At 40.6% G+C, this 15107-nt stretch overlaps 1 protein-coding gene across 1 annotated transcript in view; it reads right to left on the minus strand.

The window, feature by feature from the left end:
* The window catches only part of LOC113177246 (ALF transcription elongation factor 1), a 55256-nt gene that overhangs the window by 6744 nt on the left and 33405 nt on the right, over positions 1–15107 (minus strand). The window contains exons 9-15 of the mRNA XM_026381788.2: positions 9001–9107; positions 7801–8047; positions 7042–7133; positions 6767–6827; positions 3489–3625; positions 2774–2845; positions 2236–2373 (exon numbers count right to left, since the gene is read on the minus strand). Of these exons, the coding sequence (XP_026237573.2) occupies positions 2236–2373; positions 2774–2845; positions 3489–3625; positions 6767–6827; positions 7042–7133; positions 7801–8047; positions 9001–9107 (854 nt within the window). The remainder of the gene's footprint in view (positions 1–2235; positions 2374–2773; positions 2846–3488; positions 3626–6766; positions 6828–7041; positions 7134–7800; positions 8048–9000; positions 9108–15107) is intronic.

A 15107-nucleotide genomic window follows, 5' to 3' on the forward strand; every position in this document is an offset into this window, starting at 1 on the left:
ATAGCTAAAGTGACTCCTATACAGTTGAAGAAGACCTAGGCACACTAACTGTATTCCAAATATGCTTTCCCATGCCCTTGAACAGTCTACCTCCTCTTCCACGGAGGAATCCCTTCTTACCATGTCCAGTTCCAACTTATGCTAGGACCCCACATACACACACACACATCATCATCATCATCATCATCATTTCATCTCCTCAGGAAACACTAAACTGAGCACTTACTCTGCATCTGATACTCTTTTAATCACTGTAGATACAATACACCACTTTGAACTTATCTTTTGTTTTGCATTTATCTGGGTCACAGCACCATGGAGGCAGAGACCATGTCTTATTAATCTTTCCACAGCTAGCACTTAACACAGTAAATGGCTTTTTGAGGGAGGGGTAAGGGATTAGGGGGGCTGGTAACTAGGGATTGAACACAGGGGCACTTATCCCCCGGCCCTTTTTATTTTTGAGACAAGGTCTCGCTAGGTTGGCTTTGAACCTATGATCCTGCCTCAGCCTCTCAAGTTGCTGGGATGCACCCCAGTGCCTGGCAAGTAAGTGCTAAGAGTAGAATCCCACAGAATCAACAAATGAACTGCTGTGGGTAGACTGCAGGAAAATGGGCAGGGAGTGTCACACACTGGGAAACTCAATCTTACTGTTTTTTCTGCCCTTGGCTAAATAACTGGTCATGCCAGTTAACATGTGCCTCAACGTGGAGCAAATGAGAAAAGACCAGGGAAGTCACTCAGATATAAAAAGTAAATGGATATAGGATGGAAGGTGGGGTCAGCAGCAGCAGTTTCACGCTGTGACATCTGCCCTGTGGGCTGCACGATCCTGAGCATGCCTGGCAGAACACACACTTTCAAGGACTGGAGAGAGAGCTTCCTGAGGCAGCAACTCTTGTCTGCTTTGTTTACTGCTGTTTCGACAGCAGCTACAGGGGTTAGGTGGTCTGGCTGGGCAGATGGCCACAGGAATTATCTAAAATAATGTGACTGACAACCTATTAGCTTAGAATATCTCAGAGTGGGAGTTGTGAAGCTTTCATAAATAAGAAATTGCTTCTCAACCAGGACTTTCTCTTTTTTAAGAGAGGCCATATGGGAGTCTCTTCTTTAGAATTTCTGGAAATCGGGCAGTCTTCTAAGTGATGCTCTTAAAATAGCAAAACCTATCAGAACTAGGAACTTCTCAAGGAATATGACCAAATTTTTTTTAAAAAAGAAAATACTAGACAAGGACTACAGGGTAGAACAACCCACCTTCATCTTACAAACGCAAGTGAACACGATTCTTTTTTTCAATGTTTTACAGCAGATAAACAATTGCAGTTCACAAAGTGGGAGAAATAATTTTGCTAGACATAATTGCTTCACTGGTATTACTGGTGTGGGTCCTGAAGACAGTGGAAGGTATATGGTTCTGGAAAGTTCTTGTTTATTGAAATATCAAGAAGATACATCACAGAAGGAGAAAGCACATTGGCTCTGGTTCTGGCCCTCATGGTTTTGTGTTCTTAGGCATATCTAAGATCCTCAAAGCTCTAAAATTTAGACTCTATGTTCTTTGCAATTATTCTAACCCCCTCTTATCCACCATTTTGCTTTCCACAGAAGTTAACTGCAGTCAACCATGGGCTTGCTTAGACTCCAAAGAGAGACCACATTCACATAGCTTCTATTTACAATGTGTTGTTGTAATTATTCTATTATTAGTTAATATTGTTAATTCTTTGTTGTTGCCATGCTAGGGATCAAACCCAGGGCCTAGCACATACTAGGCAAATGTTCTACCACTGAGCCACACCCACAGACCTTACTGCTAATCTCTTACTGTGCCTGATTTACAAATTAAACTTTTATAGATATGTATAAGAAAAAGCATAGTATATACAGAGTGTTTGGTACTAATCTGCAGTTTCAGGCATCCACTGGGGGTCTTGAAATGTATCAACCAAGGATAAGAGGGAACTACTGTACCTTTTATGTTAACCAATCTGCCTCAATATTGGTTTATAAATAATTCTCAAACGGCAGGAATATGCTAATAATTTACCTTTAAGGAGCGAATCAGCACAGAGATGAAGCATTCAGTTTTGAAAAGCCAAAGAGTGAGTATGTGTGTGCACGCACACACGCATGGGGGGTGGGGAGGGGGAAAGGGAGACAGTTGCAAAAGAGGTAAATTAAGAATGACTTAATTTTGTAAATTATTGAAATTAGATTTATAATTACCTTGCAATGCATGGAGAAGGGGCCTGGGCCACTTTGGAAGAACTCTTGAAGTGTTCATTAAGAGTACGGGAATACTTTATTGCTACGTCTTTTTTACAACGAAACATTGCCATGTTCAAAAGGGACTGGCAACGCATGCTGTGAAAAAGAACAGAAGTTAAAGTGACATGTGCATCACCTTGTCGACAGGACTAGCTCTACCACAGAAAAATAACCGTTGCACCCAAGTCTCATGAGCACACTGGGTATGCTCCCGGTTGTATACCTCAAGAATCTACACTGTTCAGACTATTGCCAAAAGTCAATATTGGCATAAAGACATAGATGTGCAAAGATACAGCTCAAACCACAAGACCAAAGCATTTACCAAGTCTTCAGTAAAACAGCATTCGGTGCCATTTCCCAGTAATCATCAGTGGGATTAACCCCAACCAAGTACTCACTAGCATTAGGTTAAGGAATCAAATTTCAAAATGTTTTAATATCAAAAGAAACAAAAACACATTTAGTGCTATTTAACAAAGAAAAAAATACACACCATAAAACAGCAAATATTTTCTCTTGTGTTGGTGCTGTGGCATCTGAGAATGATTTTAATGACATTGCGAATCTATAGGGAGACAAAACCATATACTAGGTTAAACAAAGACAGTATGAAAATCCCAGGCACAGATGCATCTTGGAACTGTATTTTAGTGCTCTTTGTATTGACTTTTCCTGAAGATATGAAATCATGACAGCCACACAGAAACAGTGAGCAACAATGGAGGCCATTCAGAAAACCAGGACCTATGGTTTCCTGCCTCTTGAAACCAAGTGCAGTCAGTTGTGCCCTCACCAAGTCCCCTGTTGAAATGCAGGTAAATACACACCTGAGCCCAGAGGGCATCTGATAAGAAAGCTGAACTGGAAAAACCACCCCGTCCCTGCAAGGTGTAGCATTTCTCAGTGCACTTGGCAAAGTGATATGGCTGGATTCAGAAATTCTGTGCTAGCACTTCAGTTAGAACACAGTTTAATTCAGCTCTTGGACCAATACCTTCTTATTGTTTTACCTTTTTGGCAGTGCTGGGATGGAGCCCAGGGCCTCGCATGCCAAACAAGTGCTCTAACACTGAGCTGCAGCCCCAGCTCCCATGACCTGAAGGCTCCCCTGTACTGTAGCTGTATTCACGCTAAGGTTGAAAGATTAAAGCAATAAAGGTGAGGAAAGAGAAGTACTTGAGAACACAGCAAAGTGACTTGGCACTTACTTAATGAGATCTACAGTTTCTGAGTACACTGAATAAGCCGACTTGGAGGCCGGACTCTCAGACTCCATGGCAATCCCACACTCGATAAAGGACAGGATGGCTTCCAAGTACTTGAAGGCCTTTCCAACCTTGTCCGTCTGTAGAAGAACACAGCCACTGTTAGGCCCGAGACAGGCTTTATTTAGTTCCTTTCCCACATTCTTTAACTTTCCTCCACTGTCTTGGTTTAATCATCAGAAAAAAAAAAAGTATGAAAATAAACCAACTAAAAGTGATAAATAACTAAAGCCTGTCAGCTCTAACCAACCAAAAAATTTCTCTTTTTTTGGAAAAATTCATTAGAAATAAGAAAACAAATCTGTATTAAGATTATTCTCTCACAACCTTCTGGAAGCACACAAACCAAGACTCCTTGTTATTAACACAAAATTATTCATTACATAACTTTCTTGAGAAATAGGTTATTCTACACATCTAAAGAAAGGCAGACACAAGTTTCTTTGGTAGATGTTGAGGTTTACCTGAAGTAGAATACATTTATCATAGATTAGGAGTATTTTAGACATAATCCCTAACAATAATCTTCAAGCATTTTAAAGCCCAACAGATTAATCTCTTTTGGCACCTAGATTTAGTACAAGGCATCAGGGACATTAAGTACTGAGATAATAGGGACAAAATTTCAAAGTTCCTTTGAAGGATTAGAGAAATTAGAAATATAAATGAAATCAGATACTTGTGGCCACCTTAAAAGTAAATATATATTTTGTCACCTAAAGTTCTTCTGAGTGGCATACAGCCAATTCAACTAATGACACTGGGATAAGCAACTCACTTTTTCTCTACCTGTGGCATACACACCACATACTGAGAGCAGCTAACAATTGCAAGTCTGTAGTTTTCCCCAATGCTCTCAATTTGATATGTTAAAAAAGAATTAAAATAGCAATACATGAGGGCAGTGACCTATCAGGTAGCTTAGGAGTGTTATTTAATTTACCGGCTGCTGTTACACACCACAGGCAAGAGCAGGAACAGCTCTTCCCCTTAGTGCACTGCTGTGTGCTTCCCTCAGGGCACATACTGTTCTGTATCTAACCAGCAGTGGAACAAATGGAGTTGCTACACAGACATACATATGAAACACGACTTCATGTGACAGATGCGTAGACGTTTATATGCAGACATATACTTCAGAACACTCAATCTTAGTGCTCTAAAAAATTTTAACTTTTAAAAATAACAGCTTCAAAATTTCTTTCCTAGAGAGCCAAGGCTCAGAAGATAAGTGACCAAAAAAAAAATAGAAGTCAAATTAGTATGCCTCAATGAGCAGGATAGGACACATTCATTTGCTTCACTGATGGGAATCTAATTCTCAAAATTATCTTACATAAAACCATCTATTTCATGGAATTTCTGAAATTAATATTGGCCTTAGGGCAGAAGCAAATGAAACTGTCAGCTAACAAGCTGATTAGGGAATATCGACTTCCTCAAGTACTTTGCAAGGCTAAGAAGCATTATCCCTGTGGTCACTCTCCCCAAACAGGGCAACAGCAGTGCAGCTCTGATTTCCCTACTCAACAAGATAAGTGCACGTAAAGATGAAATACACTCTCCTGCTCTCGGCTGAGCACTTCTTAGCTCTCTGGATGCCAAGTGCACATCTTTGAGATATTATGCCATTAAGACAGAATATTATGAAAAAGGTGACCAGACAGGTTATTGTCCAAACTGGCAGACTTTGAGAGCAAAATGGGTATAATTACTGCAATGGGATACGCAGGACTGTCCTGGAACACTGGGTCGTATGGCTGCCTTTTGTAGAGAGAAGATATGCCTATGTATGGATTCAAGCAAATACCTGGAATACTGTTTGAATGAGGGAATCTAGTGTGGAACATGTCCAATGTCAAGATAGGTTTCAGATAACTGGATAATAGTGCTAAATATTTACTCTTTTATAAAACTCACAAGAGTCATACAGTTCCTGTAAGGAGGCAGCTGAAAGAGCACCATTGTGTGGTGCAGCCATGGTCTGACTCAGGTCATCCTGACACAGGGTGCTGTAGGATAGGGACAGAGCATCTTGTCCTGAGCACCCTCATGGCATCCAGCATGGGACCCTTTAGCAATGGGACCTGCTAAAAGGTCTCAGTTGTTTCCCCTCTAGAGAGCAGGAGAATGGATGCTCATCTGCAGCCTAGGGTGAGAGCACCAAGCCAAGGTCTGAATGACTCCTGCAGAGTGGCCAGATTCAGGTTCCTGTGGACCCTGCCACATGCAGTTTGGTTTAGGCTTGAGGGACATGCTCAATAAATAAAAGCCATAGGGTCTTGGGTGTTTAAATATGACAAAGGGCAAACATGATCTCATTATATTGCAGTAAAGATGTAAAAGCATACTCAGTTACATATATCATTAACATCAAACCACCACCTTCCAGAAAATCCATAGGCCAATTAGTAAAGAGAGTTCACATCTTCAAGCATGTTTACCAACAGTACAATCATCACCTTTATCTCAAATTTTCATCTACTGGCCTTGGTCAAATATTCCTTCAGGTCAGTCTTGCAGGGATTTTAGGTAATGTTGGAATGCAAACAGGCTTCCTCACCTTGTCAACTGTCAGGGTGGGCACAAATTGACCGACTTTCAAAAGCCGGACTCATTTTTCACATCCAAAGAATTGACTCAATGGGACAAAAAAACTCACTCATATATTAAATCACCACCAAGTAGATCAACTTTCATTCATTTAGATAGACTACTTATGACTAAGTATGTGTAAATTGGCCCATGATCATACTGAATCAACAGAACCAAAGAAAATAATCCCACTGAACTCCCTATCCTTTGGTCATTAAAATCCTGGTTCTTCTGATTGTATTATGACCAATAGCAAGACCATATACTTCTTTCTCCTGGTGACTCCCACCCCAAAATGCCCCATGCACATGTTTAATGATGTAGAATGTAGTAAAAGAGAGACCATAAACACTATAGCATCCCCCACCCGATTCCGGTTCTGGGGATTGAACTTGGGTTCTCTACCACTGAACATGCATCCCCACCTCTTGACATTTTTTGAGACAGGATCTCACCAAGTTGCCCAGGATGGCCTAGAACTTGCAACCCTCTTGCCTTAGTCTCCTAATTAGCTGGAATTAAAGCCCACCATGCCTGGCTTCATTTCTTCTTCTTCTTCTTCTTTCTTCTTTTTTTTTAATAATAAAAAAACCCATTCAACGAAGGGAATAAAAGCCAAGACTGACCATTGACTCTGCTTTGCACTTCAACTTTTTGGCCTCCCTCATGTGAAAATCAGCTTGCTGTCTGAAAAAGAAGAGGAAAAAGCAGAGATGGTCACAGGAACCTAAAATTACTAGATGAGGGTAACGTAACTTAAAACTGAGAGATGATAGAAGATAGGAGGAGAAAGGGAAGAAGATGAAGTAAATAATGAAGGACAAGAGGTAAAGAGAAAGGGAAGAAGCAGAGGAGAGGGAAACCAGGAGAAAGAAAAATAAGAAAGCACCCGAACTCTTACTTGTCAAACTTCACTTGAGGCTTCCCTGGTTTAGAGTTACCATTTGGCAAAAAAGGCACTGGAAAAGGATTTGCAGCGTCTCCAGAAGATCCCTTTAAAAAAAAATCAGAGACAAATTATACTATAACCCTAAGATCAACGTCCTAAAAGAACATCCCTCTTAAGCATCCCAAAACAGTAGTTTGAAAAAGAAATTTTAAGTCAATCACTGCACAAGTGAACTGGGCCACACACTTTTCCAGCTGCAGATGCAACTGAAGCTTTTAGGTTCTGGTTGTAAACTCAAAACAATGTTAAGTAAGTCCCAAAGAACAGGTCATTCACAGAGCCAAAGAGAACATTTTCTCTTAGTCAATACAAACACAGAGGGACCAGATTAATAGGAAGAAGTAATGTTTGAGAAAGCTGTTAATTTTTTTCCCATTATAACCAATAATCAAAACATTTGTGATCAAATAGTCAAAGGAAGAACTGGGGTAACCATTTTTTTTTTTTTTGCTACAAAATATCTGGTAAAGAATTAATACAAAAACCTATTGAATTTTCTGCCTTTGAATTACTAAGAACAAATTGACCTTAACATTTAATATTAACTACCTATTATTCCCCCTCCCAAAATTATGACTCTAAAGAGAACTTATCATTGCCATATTAAAACAGAGGCACAGCTCTGAAGTTCCATCATTAGGAACTTACTTTGAGAACTCACAGACACACCAATACATCCCATTTTGCACAATTACTACCTTCCCTACTTACTTTGTGTTCAGCGGAGCTTCCAGAGCCTTTCCCCTGTACTTTTCTGTGCTTTGAAACAGAAGGGTCTTTATGGTTGCTCTTGGTACTACTGGCACTTTTGGGAGGGTCGTGGCCACAAATGTCTGCTTCTTGCCTTGACCTCTTGTGTGCTGGCTTGGCTGGTTTCTGGGAGGACGAGGATGAGGACGACACAGGTGGAGGGGGAAGCATTTCCTTTTTTGCGGGCTCTGAGGAGGGCCTAGGTGTCCTGGAGTGAAACATCACACAAAACTAAACTGAGGCAGAACACAAATCACACAGCTTAGTTTCATTTTAAAGGATAAAATGGCCGCTGGCATGAAAAACTGCAGGGCTACTGAGCATGAAATCATGTTGTAGAAAATTTAAGGGACTTTTCATGCCTTGAGAAATCTTTCCCTATTCATTAATAACAAATGAAGCTGTATAACTTTTCACTTAGCTTGCTGATCATGACAATGGTCCTAACTCACCCCAGATGTTCCTACCTTTCAGTGGCTCCCTAGCCTATAGCCTGCCCTGGCCAACAGAAGGGCAAACCCTACGGCTGCCTCCAGGCCTGCCACCTTCTTCTCCCTCTCCCACCTCCCCGTGGGCTCCCAATCATGGCACTCTATATCTGTTTTGGCCAAGTCACTGTGAGGCAATTTCTTGAATAAATCAGTAAATCTCAGTTACTTTTTTGTTTATTCACCTTCTTAGCACTACCATTCTCATCTGTCTCCCTAGTGACAGAGGCTGGTTGGCCTTCAGATTCTTACTCATCTCTAAAAGAAAGAACACTGAACCTAGGCTCCCCGTGGTGTCTAAATACTGGCTATAGCACCCAGCAGAAATTCTGTGCCTCTGATCGAACTGTTTTCCCTCTGTGCCTCCACTGCTCACCCTGCAAAGTAGGGAAAGTAATAGCACCTTTCTTACTTCCCTTTAGAAAACACAATTCCATATATTTAGAAAATTTCCCTTACTGAAAATGCTCCTGCTAAATCTAAATTTGCTGCTGAATTGTCAATTCCCACATGATGAGAGGAACACATCATCAAAATAGCCAGAATGAGTTCATTAATCCACTGGTTCTACCACAGAAAACTTTTTTTTTTTTTTTTTTTTTGCCTTTCCAAGACTCAAGAAGAGTTGGTCACCTTTTTTAAGTACTGTTCCTAATCGGATCTCCATACTCACTTTGTTTTAGAAGATTCTTTGTGGGAGGATGAGGATGAAGAGGACTGTGATTTGGCTTCTTTCTCCAGTCTGATTTTTTTGTTATCACAGTCTCTTTCTGTTTCGCTCTATTAATGGAGATATAACAAGCAAGGCAAAACGTTACAAATGTTAATTGTACCAACAAAACAGAAAAGAGAATACAGAAGCAACAAAGAGAATAATTCAACTTGTGGAGACATCTGTGTAAAGTAATCCCATTAGAACTTAAAAGGTCACGTGTGATGGGTGAGAGCAGAGAGGATACATTATCTAAATTTGATGAGGATTGTATTGAAACAGACTTTGCACAAAAGAGACTATTCCCAATTCCACAGAAAGGGGTGATATCTGCTGGGCACAGTGGTACACACCTTCTATGATCCTGGTGGCTTTTGCCCTGAAGCAAAAGGATTTTGAGTTCAAAGCCAGCCTCAGCAACTTAGCAAGGCCTAAGCAATTCAGCAAGACCCTGTCTCTAAATAAAATATAAAAAAGGGTCAGGGATGTGGCTCAGTGATTAAGCACCCCTGAGTTCAATCCCTGGTACCAAAAAAAAAAAAAAAAAGGTAGGTGAAGTCTAAAATAATAGATGACAACAAGAACAGACTTCAACACATCATTGATGTTTTTCGAAATATTGAAAGACTCAATAATTAGCATGCATGAGGCTGTAGTGCCAAAAAAAAAAAAAGGTAAAGAATCAATAAAACATGCCATATTCACATCAAGCAACACAGGGATGATTTTATCAAGCCCCTCCCACTTATTTCAAAAGAACCATTCACTTACATCCACCAACTTATTTTATGTATAAAATTCAAAGTGGAATATTGAAAACCTACTCCTAATGAAGAACAGAGAAATGCTGAAAAAGAAACTGACTATAAAATCCTCTACATGTCTCACAGAAAGAATTATACAGATATTTCACAAAATAAAAATAGTTACTGGGGGATTCTGTCTTTTCCCTCTCCATTCTCTCACCATCCCTAATATTGTCTTTATCTTGCTCTCCTCCACCCCATATTACACATTTGTATCTTCCCAAAAAATTCTGACTAAAAAATGAAGGACTACAAATATGATTTTAGTGGGAATATGGAAATAAAGGGAACCTAACTATAGGATTTAAGTAATTCAAAAGCACCCATTTTACAACTAAAGTGCTAAACACGGTTAATCATCAGAAGAACAAGTCTTCAGAGCCAACCATGAAGCCTTCTCCACGTTCTCATGTACTACTTGTGACCATGGACACCTATGTTACCTACGAGAAGTCTAACATAAGGACTTCACAGTGGCCTCCTTGCCACTGGACTGGCTAAAGGAGGAGTCCACGCTCTCTCCAGCGAGTGGCAGTGATGTGATGAGTAGGAGTCCTTCAATGAACTCTGCTACACAAAGAGAACTGGACTCCCCAACTGAGTTCACGGAGTTAGAAATCTGGGTCACCACCAGTCAATCTAGGACAATCCTCAACCAATCCCAAATCCTCTTAGGCCTTAAGAGAGAACAACATTCTTCAAATTAACTGACGGTGCATGGTACTGGTTTTTCACCACTGTGTCTTCCTCTTTCCCTGAACTTCTCCAAGAAAAATTAATAAATTAAGATGTTTAGGCTCAAGGTCTACCCAGACATTAATAAACAGCCCGGCCCTGCTCAAAAGAACAAAAAATAAAAAATAAAAATCCCTCCCCTCTGCCAACACATGTGCCTTTAGTTGTGTGTACTTCCAACCAGCCCTACGTAGAATCTTCTGGAAAAACCCTTTTATTCACTTATGTACTGTCTTGTTCCAAAATAGATTCATTCATGGTGGCTTACAAAGATACTTGTTTTTAGTCTTGTGTGCAGAAGTGAGAACATTAAATAAAGGGAAAATATGGGTGGAGGAGAGGAATTAAAGCCAAGGGAAGGTGCATACTCTCTGAAGGCCATCAGTTCTTACAGCACTGCAGGCTCCTGCCAGCAGGCTGGGCGGTAAGCCCATAGGGAGCACCTGTACTTGAACGTGGCTGGTCTGAAATGAGAAGTGACTCTGAAGACATGATGCCAAGAGAGAATTTAACAGTTTTCAGGTTGATGGAAGTTTGAGATATCTTGTATCAAGTAAAATTATTGAAATTATTGCCATTAGCTTTCTTTTTTCATTTTTTATTTAAAAAAAGAAATTTAAGATTAATATGTGGTTCACACTATATTTCTATAGCAAACATAGTTTGCTATAAATTGGGTTCTGAATTTCTAATTAGCCAAACAAAGAAGGAATTATAGGGATAAGATACAAATAAATCAGCAGAAATGTAACCATTCACTATGGGAAAATGGGGGAAATGTATCTTGTGGGTCCTAATAAGGAGATGAGTATTATATGAGGTATGTAAGCAAGGCCTAAACCCATGACTGAAATGCCACAGGAAGTAGTACATGGCTGTTTGTTCTGTGAGCACCAGCGGGTAGCAAAGTTCAGAAGTCAAAGGCACTGGCAGAGGCCAGGAGAAGCCTGCAGGGACACTGTGACAAACTCTGTAAACACACAAACGCCTGTTCAACAATTTACAGTGGTAGCACTTCAGAGATGGCAAACCATGGTTAAGAGAAAAAGAATCACCAACAGGGTTAAAATAGAATCCTGCTGCAGGTTGTGGAAACCCCCCTGTCAATTAAGCACCTAATTGCACCCAGGTTCACTGTCACCAAAGGGGTCAGGGAATTATCTTAAATTTTAGATTCTATGCGGTATACCTGGCCTAGCAAGCATTGCAAGAAAATGGAAAAATTATTTGGGGGGAAAGTCAGAATTTGCTAAAATATCTAGATGAATATTAACTTGCACATGAGAACATGAGATAGTAAAACACACACACACACACACACACACACACACACACACGAGAAAGTCATTTCCTGTTAGTTAATGACATAACACAGGTCTCCAAGACAAAACTAACATAAACCATCCATAAAGTAGTTTCCTCTTCAAGAAAACACTGGAGTCCAGAGGTGAAATGAGAGCTAATTTTTGTTTGTATGTTTTTGTGCTGCTTAGGACATGTTAGTTATTATTATAAACAAAAGTGGCAGACCTTATAAACCACACATGAAAATAAGATTCACGGTGAGTTAATTCCCACATACTCTGCTTGTGCCATTTGAAGGCTCAAAAGAAGAGCCAACAAACAAATCACCAGACACTAACTTCAGTACTGGCATTTAACAATGCTAACATTTAGTGATTTATGGAAATAATATGCTTTAAATTGATATTTAACAACTCAGATGCAGAGAATACTCCAGAAGCTAGCAGAAGGAGCCACTTAAGTAAATAAAGCAATCCTATTGATTCTGCATAACTATTGAGTTCACGTCTGCGGGTTTGAGGTTAGTGTTTCCTTGTACACTATGCACTTGGAACTTTGTTCTTCTCTGTCTGGACCAGTCAGAGGCTTCCTCAGAGCAGGCACTCAGCATTTGTGAAGGTCCTGGAAGGGGGCCTCATAGTGAAATCAAGTGAATCGACTGGGAGAAGAATCATTAAAGTGGGGCCAAGCAATACTGAGTATTAGGAAATTAAGACTTGAGTTTCAAAGTTCCAAGTACTGCAGAAAGATAGTAGGCATGGTATTCTTTAGATTCTTCTGGGTCAAGCAGTCTCGTGAAAAATCAGAAGGCAGTAACACATGCTCTTTGAATGAGCATGAAAAAATGAAATCTCTTTGCCAGGTGGTTTTATCCCCAGGTTGCCTCTATTTCAGGGACACCAGTCAAAGGCCTGAGATTCAGAAATTCTTGTTCCATGAGGGTAAGTATCTCAAGAGTGCCGGCACCTACCACAGAGGAGACTGTTGGCTGCCAATCGGGTCCTAACTCACTTGTTTGCTTTCCCTAACCTGTTGGGTCAGGCAGCCTTGGGTGATCTGCCAAGTGCTGCTCCACCTACAGAACAGAGCTAAAGGGCAAGAACTGAGACCATAAAAGGAAGAGATGGGACTGTGCTTGGCCAAGTTGGTTTCTGTAAGAGAACGCCTCCAGGGCAGCCAGGTGCCTGCCCCAGCACCTGGTTTGTCATGTAGGCACTTGCAGGTAGCAATGGGAAACGAAGGTGGCTTTTTCCAGGACCAGCAGTTATTTGAGGCCACAGAGATTCTGGTTGGAAAGATACAGCCTGGCTGTGACGGGGGTAGAAAGGAGTATCTAAAGGGGAAGCTGAAATGGTGACAAGAGTATACGTGGGCCTCAGGGTGGCAGTGGTGGGAGCAATGGCTTAAACTGGGACGATATTGTAACTGTCCTATTAATCCTAAGGGCTGCACTCAATACATGGGTCTTGAACTCTGATCTTGTACCTCTCTCAAGCATCTCCAGCAACGTGTGTATACAAAAATTTGTGAGGGAAAAGAGAAAAACTCCCAGGATTGGGAGGTGGCAGCAAACCTGAGCTCCAGACCCCGTTTTTACTCAGAAGCCAAGTGATGTTAGCACCTTTCTAGATCTCATCTATGAAAAGGTAGCAGCCTGCGGAGCACAGTGGCACACACCCGTACGCCACATACTCAGGAGGCTGGGGCAAGAGGATTGCAAGTTAGATTCCCGCTTCAGCAATTTGGCAAGACCCTGTCTCAAAAGAAAAATTAAAAAGGGCTGGGGATGTAGCTCAGTGGTAGAGAACCCTGGGTTAAACTCCAGTACCAAACACATACAAAAGGGGGCGGCCTTAATGAAGACTGCTAGGTTCTTTCAACCAAGTCCAAAACTCTACTATCTTCTATATTCTCCCAAAGAAAAGCAAATGAGCTTGGTAGCACATGAAGCAGAGGAAAAGTGGAGAAACAGACAATACTCTGGAAAAGTCAGGCAATTCCCTCTGAAGGGGATTTAATCGAGAAAGACACGGGGCTACCCAGGCCAGTTCACACCAAGAACATGGGAAGGGACTTAATAAGACAGGTCATGTTCACTGAGCAAATGCTGCAGAAAAGGAAAATCCATCACTCTTCCTCCTTGGTGAGGACACGCACACACAAAGGCACTGGAATGTCTAGAAACAGCCTCAGCTTGCACAGGCCTATGGGTGTGATGCTCTTAGAATAACTGACAGGCATGAAGAGATGGCTATAAGCCACTTCAGAAAATTATAAAGGATGAGCTTTCAAACCCCTTGGTTTTAAGGATTAAAATCTGAGGAGAAAAAAGCCAAGAAAAGACAGATTTTGAATGGAAGGGAAATAAAGGATCAATCATCTCAAGCAATAGAAACATGCTTTTTCCTACCACATACAACTTACCTTCCCCACTGTGTAAAACACTATTAAATATCACTGAAATTCTGCACTCCCCCACCTAATGTTAAAGTTTCTTAGTTAGTAAAGCATTTATTTATAAATGTATCCCTTGTTCAGTTATTTGTCTAAATGACTGAAGACAGGTTATCCACCTATAAGATGACTGGGTGTAAAGAAGTATTAGCTACACATATGCCTAGCACCCAGCAGGGTTTACACAATAGCTCCATGCCTGTTAGGTACATCTGTAGTACATTCCAATTGCACTGGACTGAGTTGTGTATCATACCATGATTCTCAACTCCAATTTTTCTTCCAAATCTGGAAAATGTGAACTTGGCTTAAGAATAAGAGCTTCTTCTCAGCAAAGGAAAAATCAATAATGTGAAGACAGAGCCTACAAAATGGGTGAAAAATCGACCACACACATCTCAGAGAGAGCACTAATATCCAGGATATATAAAGAACTCAAAAAACTTAACATCAAAAATGCCAAACAACCCAATCAATAAATGGGCTAAGGAACTGAACCGACACTTCACAGAAGAAAAAAAATATGACCAATCAACAAGCATACAAAAAAATGTTCATCATCTCTAGCAATTAGAGAAATGCAAATCAAAACTACACTAAGATTTCATCTCACTCCAGTCAGAATGGCAGCTATCAAGAATATAAGCAACAATAAGTGTTGGTGAGGATGTGGGGAAAAAGGCACACTCATACATTGCTTGTAGGATTGCAAACTGGTGCAACCACTATGGAAAGTAGTACAGAGATTCCTCAGAAAACTTAGAATGG

This window comes from Urocitellus parryii, chromosome 10, assembly GCF_045843805.1.
Source record: "Urocitellus parryii isolate mUroPar1 chromosome 10, mUroPar1.hap1, whole genome shotgun sequence".
Lineage (NCBI taxonomy): Eukaryota > Metazoa > Chordata > Mammalia > Rodentia > Sciuridae > Urocitellus > Urocitellus parryii.